The sequence below is a fragment of the Musca autumnalis genome, unplaced genomic scaffold (assembly GCF_047663935.1).
Source record: "Musca autumnalis isolate F117 unplaced genomic scaffold, ASM4766393v1 scaffold_5, whole genome shotgun sequence".
In the NCBI taxonomy this organism is placed as follows: Eukaryota; Metazoa; Arthropoda; class Insecta; order Diptera; family Muscidae; genus Musca; species Musca autumnalis.
Genome location: NW_027412088.1, coordinates 111,593,650 through 111,616,047, shown reverse-complemented (window position 1 = coordinate 111,616,047; position 22,398 = coordinate 111,593,650). Strand labels below are relative to the sequence as shown.

The following is a 22,398-nucleotide window of genomic DNA, read 5'->3' as shown; positions in this document are numbered from 1 at the left end:
AGGTGGAAAGTTTTATAATCCCAACGAAGACTTAATACAAAATATCAGCCAATTTAGTGTGATGTTGAGGCCACAACCGTTAAAATATCGGAAATCGGGAGGTACAGTTCTATGGGGCTATACGAAGACGTGGACCTATGCAAACAAATTTCAGTTGTAAAGTTTCATACCCCTAACGAAGACTTAAAACCAAATTTCAGCCATTTCGGTGGGATATTTAGACCACAAATCCTTGAATATATTTTTGCATATGCTCATTTTATGCAAATATGTAAAAATATGTCAAAATATGCACGATATGCAAAATATGCAGAAATTTCTGGGCTTAATTTGTTTTATTTTGTAATAAAACGAGTGTCTGTCTAATCAGATTTTCTCTACGACCATCCGAACCACATATGCATTTGCATAGGACTCCGCTGTCTACACATAAATTACTACTCCATTATTTCTCACTTTCTTTCTGTTCCAGTACAAACCATCGATCAAACACACAACCGGAAATCGTTACCTTTATAACCATGGAATCTTCTCACCATCATCTTCAAACCTAACCAAGATGAAAACAATGGACCAATGGTCTCCGAGTGAAGCGGTTACATTATGGATGCGCATCCCTCATCCTAACCTATTGTCCCATCGATCAACACATACAGTGTACTTACTGCATCGACTCAATGTTTCCTCCCGAATCTATCTTACGTTCACCACCCCTCGATGACTAGCAACTACAGCATAATAAGCATGACAGCCACGTGGGCTTATTTACATATATCAAAATGTTTAAATATTGTGCTGCAGCATGGTTGTTGCCGTCGTGAAGTCTGTCAGTATCCAGATGTTTCATTGCGAAAATTACATTTTCAGACAGTTAAGCCAAACATATTCCTCTTTCCAGTTTAGAAATACATATATTTCAGAGCAATCGACCCAAATAATATATAACTATGCATGTTTCATGATATTGATTCGAAATTATATTTGTTTGATGCAAACAAGATGAATAATACAACAAAAACAAAACTATAGATAATACTCGAATGAAAATCCCATACATATTAAAAACAATTTACGAAAATTATTTTAACACGATTAAAAAAACTCACCACACAAATTATATTGAAAACAAAAACAAATCCTTTGACGGTATTAAAAAATGCTCCCATATTTTGATTCTCTGGATACTTGGGCTGGAAGTAAAGAATAACTAAAGTCTTGGTTTCAACACCAGTAGCAATGATTCGAAATGTTTACTTATTCATCGAATAAGTGAAGAACCAATCACTGCTGTGACAATGCGGATTTCATGATAATAATACCAACGGAAAATAAATGATAACGATGAGAAGAAAGTACGTCTCGACCTTTATTATGATTGCATATTATAGAAAAAAATTGTTCAAAAACAAAAATCATTATTGAGTTCATTAGACTTTTTATTTATTTAAAAAAATAATAAAATTACTTAAATTTATAAAAAGGTTATTCTAAGAGTAAATTTATGTCAAATTTGATTTTTTATTAATTATAAAAAATAATATTTGAAATTTAAATTTGTATCGAAAACAATTGTTTATTTACATATAAAATAAAATTTAAATAGTTTTATTTAGATAGGAATTAGAGAGACAATTTCACAGTTTCTTCAAATTTATAATCTGAATCACGTTAATGAAAAGATCTTGATCAACTTATATTAAGTAGGTAACACATTAGCTTGAAAGTTCTTATTGGGCTTCTTTAATTTGATACGAACAACCATTAATTAGTTTTTGACTAATTGTGCTACAAGGGCACTATTCAGTTTCAAAACAAGTGGGCCACAAAATGTTAGGTTTTCATTTAAGTTACTTTGTTCCTAGACATACGGACGATATTGAAGGAAGTAAGAACATTTTTATTAAAAACGAAACCAGATATTTATTTCTACTTCACAATGGAACTTTTCGGCGAATGTGTTATTATTATAATCAAATGATTGGAATAAATAACTGATGAAGAAAAGATTACAATAGAGGAACTAGAGGAGATTGATTATTTATAATATTGTGAACATACATGCATATGTATTTCAATTAAAATATTTTTTATTCTTTGTAATTCAATTTTGTGTAGAATTAAATTTGTTAAAAATGTGTTCTTATTTTCTTTCTGATAGAAGTACGGTGGTGGTGGTGGAAATAATTTATTTTATTTATGAAATTGTCATTTAGAAAAATAATTATTATCCAAATAATCAATCATTCACACTGTTAGTAAATCCTATTTATGTATGTAAAAAGTTCAAATTAAAAATATCACATTTAGTATTCGTCGGTGTTTTAAAATTTGAATAAGTTTTGTGGGATAATGGTATCTCTTAAAAGTAATTACATCTATTCTCTAATTGCACGCTAATTAATTGAATTTGTTTCTAAAATTCATATTCATCTATAATTATTTACATATTTTTTATTTATTTAACCATGTGTGGGTCTTACATCTTCCATGGCAGTGGTATAAGACCCCATTTTTGTGTTATGTCCTTAAAATTACATTCGATGGCCAATACAACCTTTTCTGACTTGTGATTTCGTGCTGATTGAGCAGATTTCAAAGTTAAACAAAATTTGTTGTCTCTGTGAGTGATATGTTGAGTCTGGAATAAAGTAAATTAGTTAATATTGTAATATCTGAAATTTAAAATTAGAAGAAAACGAATTGAAAAACAGAAAAGCGAATACAGTTTGACTGCAGAATTTTACACCTTTATGTGTTTATTTCAGCTCAAGTCCATATTTTGTTGTATTGAAACATTTCAATAACAACAAAATGTTTTATACTAGATATGACATTGATTAGTTGCGGGATGAGGTAGGGAAGACTAAATTTTCAGTTGTCACCAAACAACTCTATCAGTTCCCTTTGCCGCCGATTCTGTATCGATAAACAGGTCTATAAGCCAGTCTAGCAAAGTAAACCAAATGAGAATTTTGCCGTATGGTCCCAAAGCTGGTTACCCTACAATATGACTCGAACTAAAGAAATTCCTATCCGCCACTGTTTTATTTCGTCTTTGCATTGCAATGAATGCGAATATAAAATTGTTGCGTGCAATGAGCTGTGGTAAACAAGCAGGCAACAATTCTATGTTCGCATTCTTTGCAAAGTAAAGACGACATAAAAACTGTGGTGGATATGAATTTCTTCAGTTCGACTCAAATTGTAGCATCTTCCATCTACATAGAAATTTTTCAAATTACTATCGTACTTCTAATGTAAGCACTGTAAAAACTTCAATGTATGCTTAAATATGGACCAAAAACAACAAAATTTTGAGAGGATATTTCGAAAAGACAGTGTACAGTTAATTTGGATAAAAACGTGGGTAATCCCTTCGAAATACGTGAAATCGCCAGGACTCTAACTGCAATATCACTACTCTAAGTGAACCTTATTTTTGATTATACAATCAATGAATAAAATATATGAAAACCTATTACTATGGTATTCATTGTACCGATCTTTTCGTGAATATTTTACTTACATCCATATCGTAATCCCATAATTGACGAGAATCATTAGCGCACAATGCCAGCTGCACATTCGATGTTGTTGCATTACGATTTTTCAACATTTTAATAGTACTCTGTTTCGGCTCGCTGTATGTTAGGCAAACATTATTATTTGTCATAATTTTTCCCGTTGGAGTTATTACAAAAATATCCATTGTTTGGGAATGGGCATTGCAATCGCCAACGGTGATGGGTTGGGCCGATTGACGTGGTGCATCTTCTTTGGCTGGTCTCAAACACTTATCCCTATCCAAATCGATGAGTGACATAAATTCTTCAGCATTACTTTCAATCTCATCAAACACTCGTGGCCATTCACGTGATATCCGACGACCGGGAATATTTTTCATATAATTTGAGAATGCTTGGGCACATTCAGTTTCTCCATCTAACCAAATAATTTTGCCAAAGAATCTATCCGGTGCGGGGAAGAAATGATCGGGCCAAACTGTATTTAAATACCATGAGAAGGGTTTACATTGCAACTTCTCTCTTAAGGCCAAGCGCTTGGTGACATCGACTTTTTCACGGGTAGCCAATGAAAGTCCATCGGTATAGAGAAGAGTAAAATATTGCCATTCATCCATCCAGACCATAGCAGCTCTCGCTAAATTTTGTCCAAGAACTTCACTCATTCCTCCGGGAAAAGTGTAGGGGGTACTGCTGCGGAACACGTGGCCAACGTGGGAACAAGGACTTATTTCAATACTGCCTCCACATTGCCATATGCGGAAGGACATTTCCACATTTTCACCACCCCAAATCTTAAAATGGAAAATTAGTGACCAAGTTATTTAACTTTTAAGTAATACAAACAAACCTTCATTTCTTCATCATAGGCTCCCACTTCATAGAAATATTTACGATCAATGGCGAAGAGACCACCTGCCATGCCAGGTGTCATTATCGGCTTGGTAGGATGTTTTCTCAGCGAGGGGCGATCAGTGGCAAACCAACGGAAACTTAACTGCCAATTAAAGGCGCCCCAATGATTTTCAAATGTTTTTGTATAACTAAAGTTGTCATCAGATATTATATCGATAACGGGACAGATAACAGTGGTGCGTGATTCTTTAATGCGATGCAGTAAAGGTTCTATCCAACCCCTGGAACACTCACAATGGGCATCGAGGAATGTCAAGACATCACCACGTGCATGTTTGGCGCCCATCAATCGTGCTGGTACGAGACCGCCACGTTCGGGCATGCGATAAATGCGTGTAGGAACAGATAAGACTTTAACGTAACTTTCCAATTGTTTCTTCAAGTAACCTGAAATAATAAAGCAATCAATTAAAAAAAGTATCGTTTAATAACATAGCATAACTTACTTCGATCGCTAGCATCGTCAACTAAAATGATTTCTTTAAGTACGCTTCGAGGTGTACGATTTATAACACTTGTAATGGTGCGCAGCAGCACTGACCAGGCTTCATTGTGAAATACGATAATAACGGATGCTGTTGGCATTTCATGTAGATCGTATTTTTCTTCGCGGCATCTAAAAATAAGGAGGAAATACAAATTAATTTCAACGCTTGCTTTCGATGGGTCATGTTAAGAGGATGGTTCAACAAGCTCCCGCCAGATAGGCATACAAAATAACCCAGCAAAATTTTATGGAAGTGGTTCCATGAGATGCCATGATTTCACAGGATCTTTTGCATTGGTTCAAATGAAGTCATGAAAGATCCGATCTTTTCATCAGCATATGAACCCATTCGAAGGAAGTCGTGAAAGATCCGATCGTTTCATCAACATTTGACACAATTCAAAGGAAGTCGTGATAGATCCGATCTTTTCCTTAGCATTTGAACCCATTCCATCGATCCAATAGAGATGAATTTTGTGTTTTTATTTTTACACATGTATATATTCTTTTATTTATCTAAATATGTACGTTTAAAGCAATGTGAGATTTATTATGCTAGAAAGTCCCAATCATTGAGCTAAAAGTAGAGTCGGACTGCACTCTTTGGTATTAGTCGTGTTCCTTTACGTTCCTGAGTTTACCAGTTTTTACCCGCAAAGTGTTTCCTTACTTTTAAAAGCATACAATTTATATGAGAGCAGATCACCACTTTTACCATTTTTGCAACAATTACCATTTTTAAAAGTAAAGGAACAGACCAATTATAAAAGTTTCCTTGCCTGCTCTAGAGAACCCTGCTCAACAAGTCGATTTGTAGATCCCTACAAAACAACAAAAATTTCCAAAACATTGTAAAATAAAATTCACGAAATAGTAATCTGCAGTTGGAGTCAATGTCGAAATCTGCACTGCACTGATGGGAAGTAAAATCCTTTTGTAAGATGAATCAAAACCTGTTGCGGAGGAAGTATACTCTCTTGCGTGCAGCGGCGGTATTTAGACTGCAACAGCTGGGACAACCTGTCGCTTGCCAAACACATCGTTCCCGAAGTCTGGAAAATAGGCCAGCTACTGAAGCCCGAAAAGGATGCCAGCAAAGGTGAATCTTACAAACCGATTTCGCTTTTGTCGCCCGTAGCAAGGACCCTTGTGGCTATAGTTCTTCCAGCATCAGAAATAACTTTCCAGTTGCCGATCAATAGCATAGGATCCTTAAGCAGCACAACAACTGAAGGCCATCTCCATCTCCATATTAGCAGAGGACTCACTCAGAGCAAGAGAAGTCTAACGTTACAAGAGAGAACCTCTAGATCAACAAGCCTTTCAACCAGGTTTAAGTAGCATTCACACGAATGCAGTCGCAGATGCAGTAAACAGTTATCGTGTGAATGCGGCCCTTGGAGAACATCCACCATCTATCGCAGCTGAGAAGCGCCAGCTGTCAGGACAAACCAGAGTAGTTTTGGGTCAATACGCTCGGGATGGTGCAGCCGTCAAAATTCCTATAGGGCAAGTACTGATGACACCGTGGAAAACATCTGACCAGCATACAGCACAGGCCCCCACGACACACTGCTCCTTTTCAATTGCCCTACCAATCCTGCTAAGAAACTTAAGTTTGCAGCTTTGTGGTTACAAACCATATAAATAGCGAAATAGCCACATTCTTACGACTGATAGACCCAGAGTCAGATTAAGCAGAACAAGTAAAAAAGTATCAGTCGGCTTTGCCGACAGAGATATACCCTCAGCCTGTGTATATTGAAACAATTTTTTCCCAAAACACGTATGTATTTAGTGGGTTTTAAAAATTTTGGGCGTTTGAACCGACAAAAAAGTTGATTAGGATTAAAGAACAAAAGTTATGCGGAGGAGATACTAAAAGGAATGGATCGACATTGACCGTTATGGAAGTGGATCTCCAGCCACTACATATGGTGCCGTAGGGGGGTTTTTACACTCTTCGGGCTGTTTGCTCAAGAAGTATGGACTTGCCCCTAAAAAAACTCTTCCCTTCGTAATTGAGGCAGCGAATGCAAGTTGCTTCAACAAAAATCAAAGTGATTCGATATGAGGTCTTAAAGTGAACTTATCCGAAATTTTGTGTAGGAGGTACCGGATGGAGTGGACAAATATAGTCCATATTTGAACCTGATCCATATCTGGTAGATATATTGAGATGTGTAAAGTATAGACCAATTCGGCCACTCCCTTCAATAGTTACCATACGAACATTTTTGAACTTTTGTGGGGGAGGTACCTGAAGGAGTGGACCGATATGGCTTATCTTCAAACTTAAACTATGTTTGGACAAAATATTACTAAGGCCATATTTTGGACCGAATCGGCAGATCCGTTCGAGAGTTATCTTAAGCTCCAACCCCTCACACGGTGTCATAGGGGTTTTTTGCAACTTTCATGCTATTTTCTCAGGAAGTATGGACTTGCCCCTGATGGTACTTGTACCGTCGTATGGAGGGCAGTGAATACAAGTTGCTAAAACAAAAATCAAAGCGATTCGAGAGATGGCCCTAAACTGAACTTTTCCAAAATTTTGTGTGGGAGGTACCCGAAGGAGTAGACCTATTGAGACCATATTGGAACCTCATATTACCTTGGTAGAAAGTTTACGCTATACAAAGTATGGACCAAATCGGTCACTCCCTTCAAGAGTTATCGTGCGCACAAACTTTCCGAACATTTTCGAACTTTTGTGGGGGAGGTACCGGAAGGAGTGGACCGATATAGCCCATCTTCGAACTTAAACTAAGTTTAGGCAAAATATTACGAAAGCCAAAATTTGAACCGAATCGGTTCATCCGTTCGAGAGTTATCGTGCGCTCCAGCCAGCAGGACAGACAGACGGACGGACATGGCTAGATCGACTCCAAATTGTCTGAAACACATTTCGTCCAAACATACTTGGGGTCTAAAACCATTATTTCGATGAGGCACATTTTCATCGTATCAAAGTGTATATACCCTCCATAGCCTAAAGGCTGAGGGTATAAAAATGAGAATACAAACATATTAACTACTGTTACAACAACGAGAACAAACTGCAATTATAGATGTAAACTTTATGATGATAAATAAATTATAGATATTTCATTAATTCCTTTGAATTAATAAAATAAAAAAAAAATGAAAATCATTTTTCAATACAGCATTTTCCATTTTCCGAACAAGACGTGAAAATTACATGCCAAAGGGTTGGTGAAAATGACATGCCAAAGATTAGTGAAAGTGCTATTCTTGGGAATTGGTTAAGATGGCATGCCAAAGGATTGGTATAGATGCCATGCCAAAGAATTGTTGAAGATGCCATTCCATCGAGTTAGTAAAGATGACATGCTTAGGATCTGAAAATGAATTGCATCTTTTGGGGGTCACGCTCTTGTAAAAAGAATGAGTGAAGATGCTGAAAAAATTACATTCCATTTCACTTGCACCCATTCTTGAATAGAATCTTTGGCATCGAACATTTTGCTGGGTAAATATGAGTCATTTCATGATATACGCCCCCAAAGGGTGGCCTAAATTCCAGTGAAAAGGTTGTGGCTTCTACAGTATCTCCATCTTCTTCGACACCTCAGTAGTATCCTAAAAATGTGCTACAACGACCTCTGGCCTCTTATCAGAGCATATCATTAAGGGGTTACTACTACCAGCACCTTGTGTTTGTATGTGAAATAAAAAACTTCACTCCAGATCGAACATTTTGTGGGTGTGTCAAGTAGGTTAATATGGGATAGCCTCTCTACGATTGTGCCTTCGTCTTTACTTTTGACGATCATCATGTACCATTAAATAGGCGCTGGGTAAAGCACACTTGCATTTAAATGGGAAATTTTTTATTGTCCGTATTTATTGTACAGGCAAGTAAAAAACGCGTCTAATTTTTATACACTACACCGCGAGTTGTTTTGAAGTAAACTTGAATAATTGGTTTCTTTTAGCTTCGCACTAACTTTTGCCTCAAAAATGTGACAAAGGATCCACGAAATACAGAAAATCTGGCGGTACCGTTACATGGGGCTATATTAAATCGTGGATTTATACCAACAATTTCCTAAGGAATGTTTTATGACCCTAGTGAAGTCTAAATACCAAATTCCAGCCCTTTGGGTGTGATAATTTAGCCACAATCTTGAACATATCGAAAATCATGAGGTACGGTTCTATGAGGGCTATTCCAAATGCGACCCTTTAGCAACAACGAAGTCTAAATAAGAAATTTAAGCCAATTCGTTAGGATACTTACTTAGTTCGCATATTACAGAAATTGTTCCTATAAGCCGAACTAAGAAAAGATTTTCATTACTCACTCTCTATTGCTTTGCTTTTTGGAATACCGTGTATTTCTATCTCATCTTGCACATGTTTGCTCCATTAAAGCCTTGGGCTGCCAGCTGTGCGTGTACCGCCATGTGTCCCGTATTTATACACCTTTTTAGCGGGTTCATCATCGTTCATTCTTATGACTTGGCCTAGCCTACGCAATCGTTTTATCTCGATACGTTTAACTATACTAATGTCGTTGTTTAGCAGATACAGCTCGTGGTTAATACGACGTCGATATTTACCGTCAACGCAGATTTGTTTGTAGATCTTTCGAAGAATTTTTCTCTCAAACACACCAAGCGCTAAATTATCAGCTTGCACAAGTATCCAGGCTTCGAAAAATACATTAGCACAGGTAGTATCAGTGAGGCTAAAACCTTAAGAATACCAAAAATGGGGGTGTACCGTTCTATGGGGGCTATATCAAAAAATTTCTGGGGAAAACGTTTAATGCTCCTAACGACGAAGACTAAATACAAAATTTCAGCCGTTTTGGTGTTATAATGTAGCTAAATCCTTGAAAATATAAAAACAGTGTTTGAATTTGCTACCAGCACAGCACTGAAATCACTAAAAATATGCTATTGCTATGCTGTGCTGTTTTCAAAAACAAAATCGAAAACTGTTGCTGTGCTATGCTGCGAACATAAAAGTAGCACAGCACATGGTCTATGCTGTGCTTCTGAAATCTTCACAGCACATAGCATAGCATAGTCATCCAAAATAAAAACGAAAACTGTTGCTGTGCTATGCTGCGAACTTAAAAGTAGCACAGCACATGGACTATGCTGTGCTTCTGAAATTTGCGAAGCACACAGCATAGCATAGTCATCAAAATCAAAAACGAATGCTATTGCTATGCTGTGCTGCATACATTTTAACAGCATAGTAAACAGCCGCAGTCAAGAAAACAAAAACGAAAACTATTGCTGTACTGTGCTATGAACAAAATCAACAGCATAGCATCAAACATAACCCAGAAAAATGTTTGATGGCAAAGAAGTATGTATTTTTTTACGTTTCTTCAATTTTTACATTACCATACGTTTTGGACAAATATGTTTGTTGAACAAATTTTGCAACGTTTACAATTAAAAACGTAGGGGAACACACATACAATTCATTTATAAACAAGTCCACCAAAAATATTTTGCAAAAAACTCGACTTATTTGCCATTTTTCGACAACTAATACAAGAAATGTATTCGTTTTATTGACAAACTGTATATTTCTCCCTTACGAAGATTGAAACAAATAGCAATAGAGAATAACGGGCTGTGCTTCGTAGAAAAACAATGAGAGAGAATTATTGAGAGTAAAATGCCACTGTTAAACATCTGCTGACAAAGAAAAAGTTATGGTATGTTTACATTTACGTAATCCACTCGATTTGTCAATTCCATTGCTTATACGTCAAATGAAATCCACTGGAACACGTCAACCACGCCATATGACTTTCGGTCAGAGTTCGGACCGAATTCGGATCCGAACTCGGACGTTTCATCCAACTTTCGGACCGAATTCGGTCCGAATTCTGATGTTTCTTCCGATTTGGTTTGCTGGGACAAACATTTTGATAGTTTCCCAACATACCACTCAGTCTGATTTAATAAAATTTACGAAAAACAACTTGTATAAATACATTCTACAATTACACGGATAAGCTAATAATTGGCATACACATTCATTATTTTCAAGAGAATCAAGTTTCGTTTATTCTCCAGTGGCTACACAAGAATTTATAATTCAAATATGATGTTTTGTTCGAGTAATGTTGGTTTGTTGGGTTGTCTTGTGTAATGGAAAAAATGTGTGTATTGAAAATGTTAATTTCAAAAACAAAAGCTCTCTTTTTCAATTGTGTGAGCGAGCAAATTGACACACACCGACAGGGGAAGTGTGCCCTTTGAGCAGCCTTGGTGTAAATTGCCGAAAAACTTAGGCATCACCGTGTCGTGCTTGATCGCATATGCTCTAAAGCTTGTTTTTAATTAGATATCTGCTTGTAGCAGCCATGCACACGTCTTTACGAAAAAATTACTACAACTCTCTTTCCTATACAAAAACCCAAAATACCGTTCTCTTCTTGTGCACCATTGGCTTGCAGTGACTTTAAAAATTGTCCAAAGAGCTGATAAATAAACAATTTTACAATCATTTTGCTCGTAATGCCAAGTTTACACTTGCGCTCCAAAATCCACTGGATTTCACGAAATCCTGAAATACACCCCGGTGTTTACACTTGTTTTTTGTTGATTTCAAACATATCACAATGATCAAGGTAGATGCATAGGCGCAGCTGATCGAACATGAATTTTCAAAACAAGTTGTTGTAAATTAAATTAATCATCAACAATTTACGACAATATAGAACTTTACAACTTTATTTGGAAAATTATCGTAAAATTATCTATACATCGTATTAATTGTGTATAGTACCAACAAATGACAAAATGATATCGTTGATACATCATAATAATAAATTCTGATAGATAAAAGTTGTGCTCAGAACCTGCAAAATATTAGTACTTGCAGTAGTTTTTCCGTTTAGTGCTAAAAATGCGTTCCCGTACACCGAAATCCAGCAAGACTTGCAATTCTCTTTAAACAAAAATAGCGACGAATAACACCCTCTTCTCCTGTTTTCTGCCATAAAATTTTGTCCTAGTAGAAACCAGCAGCAAGCATGTTCATATGTTCATTGGTATCTAATATTATAACTGATACGTTAATTTTGACATTTCTGCTGGAGTTTTTGCAATTTCCATTCCCGTATTTTTTAGGAAATTTGTATGGGGAAGCAAGTTTTGACAATTCGCTCTATTTTCTAAAATTACCATTAAAAAAGTACGGGAACACAATGAAAAATAGCATTGTAACAAAGTAGTTTATATATAGGTTGTATATGTGTACTGTGATTTCGATGTTGATTTCGCTGAAATCACGAAATGAGATGATTTCATTTTTGTATGCGAAATCATGATAAATTTTGCTTGATTCCGCGCGAAATCACGAAAAGCCTTTGAAATCACGAAACGAATGTAAACCAAACATAAGGGTTTTTCATCGAATCACTTTATAATTTTAGGTCAAAGCTCATCAAAATATGATACAGGGATATGAGGTTGTAAAAAACGCAAAACCCTAATGCGCACATCTTTTTTATTGTTTTTATTACGTAAATATCCAGAATAATACTGTACAACATATTTATTAAATAAATTAAATATAATTAATTCATTTAATATCTAAACTGTTTTCTCCGCAACAAATTGTACAAATTATCATTGCATCCAAAATAATAAATCTCGGGATATCATGTTAAAATCGCATACATTTATTGTCATGTTAATCTTTGTTTTTTTTTCTCCTAATTATACTTGTAATAAATAAATATTCCAAAACAAGTCGTCAATGTCGATAATAAAAAAACAAAATTAATTTACTGACACAGTATCTTCAAACCGAACAACAATATTAGGTAGGGGTTTGTTTTATTTTTATGCATTTTGAACCAGTTTAATAAAAGAATTGTGTAAGAAATTATCAGTTTTTGGTAACAAATCATTCGGTTCGTTTGGTCATTTCCTAAACAAAAGACAATCCGACAATAAAGTAACCAAATATGTCTGGGATGTGATCTTGATCTTGAAAAATAATAACATAACATAATTTGAATGCCAATTTTTCTGCTTTATTTAATAGTTGATTGGCCTCTTTCCGTTTGTTTTTTAACCAAAAAAGGAGAATAGTTGTTAGAAATATATTTGAGTCAGCATAAAAATAACAAACCATTAATTCGGCAGAGGTCATAACATATGCAGTTGTTGGAGACTGTAGAACAAAGGCACCACCAGCAGATGCTGTTGACAATAGCAAATTACAATTATTAAAATCATTGTTGATGAGATGACGTTAAACTTTAAAAACAACCCTATGATAAAAAATAACAATTGAATTGTAATGGGCTTAAAGTTTCGTGACTAAAACTTTTTTCACCCTTTTTTGTAATGAACTTTAATAATCACTTGATGTGAAATCAATCAAGCTTCATTGGTTATGGTTTTTGAATCAGTCTTAAATCAATAACGTACATGCCGGGTTCAGTACAGTCGGGTCTATTTTTATGCAATGCACTTTAATTAATAGTTGGTAGACATTTTATAGACACGTTTTATTTCGTTTGAACATTTTACTATGATATATATTAGTAGCAATATTAAAATTTAAATACGCTTCTGTTTTTATACCCTCCACCATAATATGGAGGGTATAATTAAATTTGTCGTTCCGTTTGTAATACATCGAAATATTCGTTGGAGACCTTATAAAGTATATGTATTCATAATCAGGTACTGAAAATGGGCTAAATCGGTCGACGTTTTGATATGCCCCTATAGAACGGTACCTCCCGATTTTCGGTATTTTAAAGATTGTGATCTCAACCCTGAAATGGCTGAAATTTGGTATTTAGTATTCGTCAGGGTTATAAAACGTTTCAACGTTTCATATGTCAACAGGACTTTTGTTTCATCTGAATTTTTTGTGTTTCCTACGACTTCCCCTAATGACGTAATTACTGCTTAAAGTACTCAAAATACGAAATTTGTATATTCAAATTCAACACTACACATTTTGTTGCTTTTTTTTCCTTTTCAATCAATACCTGCTAGTTTTGAATACACGAACTTCTGATTTGTAGCCAAATACACTACACACTAGGCCACTCGCACGAACACCAAGGGTTGGTTTAACTCATGCATGTACATGAACATGTTTTTGTAATTTTGTAAACAAAAAACACCCATGCGAACGCTGAGCTTTGAACACACAACTCTAGAATTTGTAGTCGGACACACTAGCTCTGTGCCACCATACTCATTACTTAGTAAGTAAGTAGTAAGTAAGGAAGTAACTAGTTATGTGTAAACTGATAATGCGGAGTGTAATGAGCACTCATTACCCGGTAATGCAAGAAGTAATGACATGTGCTTACCAAATTTTTGTTGGGATGTTACAGTTTCCGAGAAATTGCTTTTCTTTCTCCAGAAATTTTCAAAACATGACGTATTTTCGGTGACGACAAAAAATTTTAGCTTTTTCTAGGAAAATCAATTCCTAAACCACTGTGCGGTGGTCGATTAACGGTTTTGTTTTTGAACAAAAAGTCACGCATTTTTCCATTTTTTTCAAATAGTAAACAATCGAAGAGCACAGCAAAACACGACTAATCTTTTTATCTGACAATCTAAAATGGCTGATATTACCAACATATATAGCATAAGCAGGAAGCAAACAAGAATGACGTTAAGTTCGGCCCGGCCTAACTTCCTATACCCTCCACCACGAGTAGTATTAAAGTACTAAGCTCTTCCGCCACGTCAATGCTCATTCCAAGAAGAAGTGGAATATGCTAACAGAAGAATATCACTTTCTCTTAAACAAGGTTTAATACCAATGAGACATCCATGTTTTCTACCCATTCAGAATCCGAAATACCCTGTTACATACATTCCGTTTGAGTGATGCGTGTACAACCTTCAAACTAAGTAAAATCTGGTGGTACCTTAATATTGGAAATATAAAAATATGAATCTATATTGATCATTTTCTGCGTGGAAGTTTTTTACCCATTGAGAATACGAAATACCAAGTAACAGTCGCTACAGTAACATCGAGCGGTATCGTTGTACCTTCCAATCTGATAACCCACAATACCTCTTCTATGGGGGCTATATCATAATGTGCGGGAACGTTTTGTACTCCCAACGAAAACTGAAAACCATAAAACCCAGATTTCATTTCTGTTAGATAATATGGGTAAGATATTCAAAATACCGAAAATCGGAAGAAAAAAATCTATGGGGGCTATATCAAAACGTAGACCTATACCGACAATTCTCCGCAGGAATGTTGTATATCTCCAACGAAGACTATAGACCGAATTTTTCCAATTCCTCTAGGATAATGCGGTTAACCCTTAGAAATTCCGAAAATCGGCGGTATCGTTCTATGGGGTTATATCAAAACCACACATTTCTGAGGGAAAGTTGTTGTAGCCCCAAAGAAGATAAAATACCAAATTTCTGCCATTTCGGTAATATAAAGTGGCTAAAACCTTCAAAATACCGAACATCGGAACATACCGTTCTCTGGATGCTATATCAAAACGTTAACATATACTGACAAATTTCTGGGGAAGAGTTTGGAAGCCCCCAATGAATACTAAATGCCAAATTTCATCCATTTCGATGCTAAAATGTTCAAAATACCGAAAATCGGGAGGTACCGTTCTAAAATGTGGACCTATACTGATAATTTTCTTAAGGAATGTTTCATACCCCCATCGAAGACTAACTACCAAATGTTATCCATTTTGATTTGATAATGACTCTGACACATTCAAAATACCGAAAATCGGGAGCGACCTTGGGGGCTATATGAAGACGTGGATCGAGACCAAAAATTTCAATATTTATGCATATTTCGTTGTTTCACTCAGCGGCCATTGTGTGCCGCCAGTTGCATCCTGCACTGCAAAAAACCTTAAAGTTGGTAAAAGTCGCGCAATGTGCATACGATTTTGATGCGCATCCGGTTTCATCAGCGCCCATCAAAAATACGTCAATATACATCTATTTCAAATAGATTCTTCAAAAACCGCGGATGTGCCTCCACATTAAATTTTTGGCCAAATACCCATATTACTCGCGTATCTCTTTTTTTATGACACGTGTTTTCGCAAATATTATAATCGCGAGTAAAGGATTCCATTTATGTAAAAAATTTTAAAGAAAATCGCGGTTTAGTACGCGGATTCGTCAAAATGTATTTTTGCAGATTTTCCGATTTTCAAGGTATCTATATCCGCGGTTTTAGTAGATGAATTCGATCGCGGAAGGCTTCGTAAAAAAACTAAATTCACGCGGGTTTCAAAGGAAATTGAATGACAGTTGTAAATTTTACACGCAAAAAATATGTTTTGAAAGAAAATTCACGCATGAAATTTTGGACTTTCGACTCCAATTACTAGGATGCTGTAAGGAGCACACTCATGAGATATGCACGACGTAAAATCACGAGTTCTATAATAGTGTAATGAGTTTGGAATATTATCTTCTTGCGCGTCCGGAATATTTAAAAAAATTCAAAAAACCCCGAAATTCCGGCTTCAAAATGTCGGCATCAATTTTAGGTGGATGCAGTGGATACATCGAAAAATCATACTCTGCTATCTTATTGCCCATGGAGTTTTCTGTGATTCATTCTTTGGAAATAGGTCTATAAAATGTAAGGTTAAGCCAGAAATCGCATGGGAACATAAAAAACTTGTTGGCTTCAACCCATTTTTACCCATTTTTCTACATTGATGCCAACACGGCTTCCACGAAAATTAATGTTAATGGTCGACATTATGGGATCCCTCCTAAAACACTTCATTTTCAAAGAATTGTGTTCATACTTTATAGAATATGTTAACAGTTCGCGAATTCTGAAATGGTAAAACTCGGATTCATCGATTGCAAAACATTTTTGTTATTTACCATATATACTTTATAGGAATATTTCGATGTGTTACAACTAGAATGACAAATTTAATTACACCCTCCATATTATGGTGGAGGGTATAAAAATGAAATAATGAAGTCTGACGTGTTTTCCTGTTATCGATTTTTTCCGCAGGCAAGGGCTGGACTAGAACGACAGAGTTTTATATTTCTGAAACGCTGTAGGTATTTTGACGATTTTCGCATAGTTTCGAGGGTAGAAAATCTACTTCAGTCAATATATTTGAAACGTCAAAATAATGGTTTAAGACCCCAAGTATGTGTGGACGAAATTCGTTTCAGACAATTTGGAGTCGATTTAGCAATGTCCGTCCGTCTGTCTGTGTGGCTGGAGCGCATGATAACTCTCGAACGGATGAACCGATTTGGTCCAACATTTGACCTTCGTAATATTTTGTCCAAACTTAGTTTAAGGTCGAAGATGAGCTATATCGGTCCACTACTTCAGGTACCTCCCCCCAACAACAACAAAAAATTGGAAAAATTGTGCGCACGATAACTCTTGAAGGGAGTAACCGATTTGGGCCAATATTTTCCACATCGTGAAATTTCTACCAGATATAGATGAGGTTCCAATTTGGACTATATCGGTCCACTTCTAGGGGACCTCCCACACAAAATTTCATAAAAGTTCAGTTTAGTACCTGCTCTCGAAACACTTTAATTTTTGTTGTAACAACTTGTATGTGCTGCCCATCCATTACGACGGTAAAAGTTTTATCAGGGGCAAGTCCATACTTCCGGAGAATATAGCCCGAAAGGTGTAAAAATCACCTATGGCAGCATGTGTAGTGGTTGGAGCGTACGATAACTCTGGAACGGATCTGCAGAATCAGTCCAAAATTTGGCCATCGTAATGTTTTGTACCGAACTTAGTGTGAGTTCGAAGATGAGCTATATCGGTCTTAGGTTCAAAACTTTTTACTAAAATGGTGCGCACGATAACTCTCGAAGGCAGTAACTGATTTGGTCCATACTTTGCAGATCGTGAAATTTGTACGAGACATAAACTAGGTTCGAATATGGACTATATATGCCAACTCCTTTGGGTATCTCCCACACAACATTTCCGAAAAATGCTGTTTAAGGCTTGCTCTCTAATCGCTTTGATCTTTGTTGTAACAACTTGTATTCACTGCCCCCATTACGGCGGTCAATATACGAAAGTTTCAATTCACACAGACTGAGGGTATATCTCTGTCGGCAAGTCGACTGATACTTTTTTACTTGTTTTAATTAGAATACTGTGTGATAATATTCTTAAGATATTCTTAATGGAATATGAAATTTTAATATGAATATTTGTGTATCATATCTCTTTTGCATATTTCTGCATAATTATGTAAGGCATACAATATATTGTCAGTTTTAAAACTAAACAAAACGTGGCACATAATAATTCATAAAATAATGCAAGCATTACGATTTCTAGGTATGATATCAAATAAAAAAAACTTAATTACATAAATTCTTCGTTCTCAAATTACTTTTATTTCCTTAAAGCATAATTAAGTAATTTATTTTTACTTAATTACGCTTTAACAACAAATAATTATTTTTTTATGTTTATACCTTGATTTAAAGCAAGACCGGTTGCATTAGAAGACAATAAAGTGTTTATTGGCGACCTACTACTCACATTTATTAAAACACATTTTTTTCAGCAATTGTTTTCAAAATAGCGCATTGTACTTTTTGGTTTGAGCTTATTTTATTGGCTTTTATGGTTTTATTACTAAATTTACTTTCAGAATATGTTCTAGATTTAAACCAAATTAATGGCAAAAAACTGGTTTCACCAATATTCCATTTAATGCTAAAATTTGGAAAGCTAGTTGTTAATACCCTTTCATTGTTTCTTGGCCTGTGATATGAAACTTTGTACCAGAATTAGGAACACTATCTCATGCGTTCATATCGACAGGTATTTATACCCTACACCACACTGTGGTAAGGAAAAAAACAAAAGGAAACAAAATAGACCCATAGTTCCTTTTGGGAATATACATATAATCACTTTCTGAGTCGATTTATGCATGTCCGTCTGTCCATGTATTTTTGTTCGCAACGTACAGGTCGCACCAAACACGCTACATACGTCCGATTTTGATGAAATTTGGAATGTGTGACTGAATTCGGTCTAAAAAAAAATTGCCAAACTACATCGAAATCGGTTCAGATTTGTATATAGCTCCAATATATATTTTCGCCAGATTTGATGTATTTGCTGCACCAAACACGCTATATATGTTTGATTTCGATGAAATGTGGAATGTGTGACTGAATTCGGTCTAAAAATAAATGTGCCAAATTACATCGAAGTCGGTTCAGATTTGGATATAGCTCCCATATATATTTTCGCCCGATCTGTCCAATTTTGATGAAATTTGGAATGTGTGACGGAATATTGTCTAGTAATAAGTGTACCATATTATATAAAAATCAGTTCAAATTGATATGTATCTCCTATATTTTACATATTCACAGTGGTGTAGGGTATCATATAGTCGGCCCCGCCCGACTATGGTCCTTACTGGTTTTTGACTATCTGCAGTATTACCAACATTCTTCAGCCTTGTTACAACTTTTTTAAAATACTTGGTTAGAGGTACTGAATATAAAAATGTACGTTGGTCTTACCCAGTTGTATGACAATCCACAAAATGGGTAAGCCTACGATAAACGTCATAACCGTAAATTTTACTACGTTATAACTGGAAATAAAACAACATGTTGTGTTGGTTGTTTGATTTCAACACAATTGGCACTATTCCAAATCAATACCTGTTTTTTTGTGATTTATTTGTACGTATTTCAAAATGCATCCCAGGAAAATGATCTGTATACAGGTGTTGGTCTGGAAACATCGCCAATGTGTTTACGAAAAGATGACAATCTTTAAAATGGAATTTCTATTATTTCTATAAACATCCACCCACTCAAGTTGCAAATTGATTTTGAAATAGTGTTTATGGAGGAATATATTTTATTATTTTTAAGTAGAGTGCTGGCTGGTTTATACCAATTGAGAAAAAGTCAACAAATACATTTAAGTTAAAATTACATTTTGATATAAACATGTTGTTGTTTTGCAATACGATATCCAAATTCTCAGCTAATTGAACACTAAATAATGAATGACTGTAGTAAAAGTGTTCGAAATTATTTAAAGTGGGACGTTTGTTTCTTTTTTATATTACCTCGAAATGCAAATTATAGAAAATCTACGTCGTTATAGATTAGTATTTGATTAATTTATTTAATTTGATTGATTTATTTCACGGAGAAACTATTATTTTCTACTAAAATATTCCACAAATACACATTAAATGATCTAAAAAATAACGAGAACATAGAGAAAGTGTTGCCGCTATTTATTAGCAATCGAATAATCACATCATCAAAATCGAATAATGAAGTAAAGCTATAAATACTAAAGTTACTTGTATTTACATATTTAAATTTGTATTTATCAAAATCTATTGGTGTTCACGCTTAAAAGAAACGGGTAAATTTCACTTTTTTCCAGACATTTTACAAGAATCATAATTTTGCCATTGCTTTTTAGTTTAAATATTTCCCATGAACGCGTGTTTACAAATCGACCTAAAATGTATAATCACTTTACAGTTCTACCCAAAGTTTAATAACAGAGTTGTGAAAAAAGTATGGCATAAAAATGTTAATTCAAATTCACGGTAAACAGCGCAACACATTGTCGCTCTTTTAACCATACTGAATACGTTTCCATAAGGCATAACATTCTCATAATCCCTTAAACTCTGCAAAGAACAGACATTTTCTTGGCCCCTCTTTTATCATAAGTGGAAACTGGATTTTCACAGCTTTAAAACTTTGCTTGAGGCATTGGTTATTTTCTGTGGAATAGAAGAAAATCACTATGACTCGGGAAAACCGATTCTTTTTTAGGTGTTCCATAGTGGGGGCTAAAATTTTGCGACTTTTAGCACAAAAATATTCGCAATATCTATTTTTACATTGAATTTTTACATTAAATAGATATTGCGAATATGTCGCAAAATTTTAGCTTCCACTATAGAACACCTAATAAATAGAGAGCTCCCAGTAAACTATTGGCCCAAAAATATTCACAATATACATTTTTAAATTGAATAGCTAGGGGCTCCCAGTTCGTTGGGTGACGTAGGGGAAGAAATATACCAAGCAAAGGCCCCGCACCTGGCTGTCTTCAAACGTAAAACGTAGCAAATGAAGTACGAAAAGACACAACACGGAAGTTGGATATCGGTAAGCTGCAATCACAAAAGGTAGTCACAGCATATTCCACTTGACTGGCCAAAAGCTTAATCAAAGCACAATACTTTGCCACTTTGCTGATATTTTATCGGCACGATTAACATATCAGCACAGTGGCAAAGTATTGTCCACTCCATGCAAACAGCCGCAAAATCCATACTTGATTACCAGAAATCACCACCAAGAAACTCATGGTATGGCCAGGAGTGTAGTGCTGCTACCGGCCCGGTCAAGATGAAGCAAACACAGCAATAAACCCGCGGAAGAACAATAAGGCAGTAGGAGCCGCACTATTTCGCGATTTCATATTAACTGTGTCCAAAAATGGAAGGAATGGGTGCATCAATTTTGGTATACGTACTTATTGTTGACTTGCAATCTCGAGAACAAACAGCTGGGATGGTCGGTCACCTTTTGATATAGCCCCACACAACGATTTTCGGTATTTTAAAAGTTTTAGTTACATTATCCAACCGAAATGACAGAATGAACATTGCTACAGAGAATAGTAGACATAGGACCATGGTTTGATATAGCATAGACCGGTACCCCGATTTTCGGTATTTTGAAGGTTTTACCCACACCATCCACCCGATATGGAGGGTATAATTAAATTTGTCATTCCGTTTGTAACATATCGAAATATTTGTCGGAGACCCTATAAAGTATATACAGTGGTGGTCAATACATTTGTAACAAAATTTCACGTTTTAGGAAATTTTATTTAAAATATTTTTTTGAAACTTTAACTTTTAAGATAGATCTTTGTAATTTGGTATAGAAGTTTATATCACTATTGAAAAAGGGCTATATCGGACCACGTTTTGATATAGCCCCATAGAACGGTACCTCCCGATTTACCATTTTTGGCCACGGTCGTGACACTGTGAGCCGATGGCTAACCAGCCGAGTTGTTCAAAACCCGTGGCGACAAGCTGATAAGGTGTATGCAAATCCTAGAGAACACACAGAGAACAAAATCGGAACCTACGACCTTTTTGTCGTTTTTAAAGCAGCCTTCGGGCGGCCCATTTCGTTCAAGAGTATTCCAAGCCATGTCATAACGGGGAATAGAGAGGAATGGAAATCTTAGCTCGGCTTATAGGACAAATGTCCTGCAGAGGCCCAACTAAGTAATTAAAGCCCATGTCCACAATTTTTGGTGAAGAATTTGTTACCTACTGAGAACCATAAATGCCAAATTATTGCTAATAAGTACGAAAACGTTAATAAAAAGCCCAAAAATAACTGAAATTGGGTACGGTACCATATTGGGGTTATA

The 22,398-nt window shown here is 35.5% G+C and overlaps 1 protein-coding gene across 10 annotated transcripts in view; it reads right to left on the bottom strand.

The window, feature by feature from the left end:
• Positions 1 to 1,418: 1,418 nt before the first annotated feature.
• The window catches only part of Pgant3 (Polypeptide N-Acetylgalactosaminyltransferase 3), a 68,364-nt gene continuing 47,384 nt past the window's right edge, over positions 1,419 to 22,398 (bottom strand). For all 10 annotated transcript variants that reach the window (XM_073956985.1, XM_073956981.1, XM_073956984.1 and 7 more), the window contains 4 exons: positions 4,886 to 5,055; positions 4,375 to 4,826; positions 3,527 to 4,318; positions 1,419 to 2,638 (listed from right to left, as the gene is read on the bottom strand). In XM_073956985.1, coding sequence (XP_073813086.1) covers positions 2,477 to 2,638; positions 3,527 to 4,318; positions 4,375 to 4,826; positions 4,886 to 5,055 — 1,576 coding nt within the window. In that variant the 3' untranslated portion in view covers positions 1,419 to 2,476. The remainder of the gene's footprint in view (positions 2,639 to 3,526; positions 4,319 to 4,374; positions 4,827 to 4,885; positions 5,056 to 22,398) is intronic.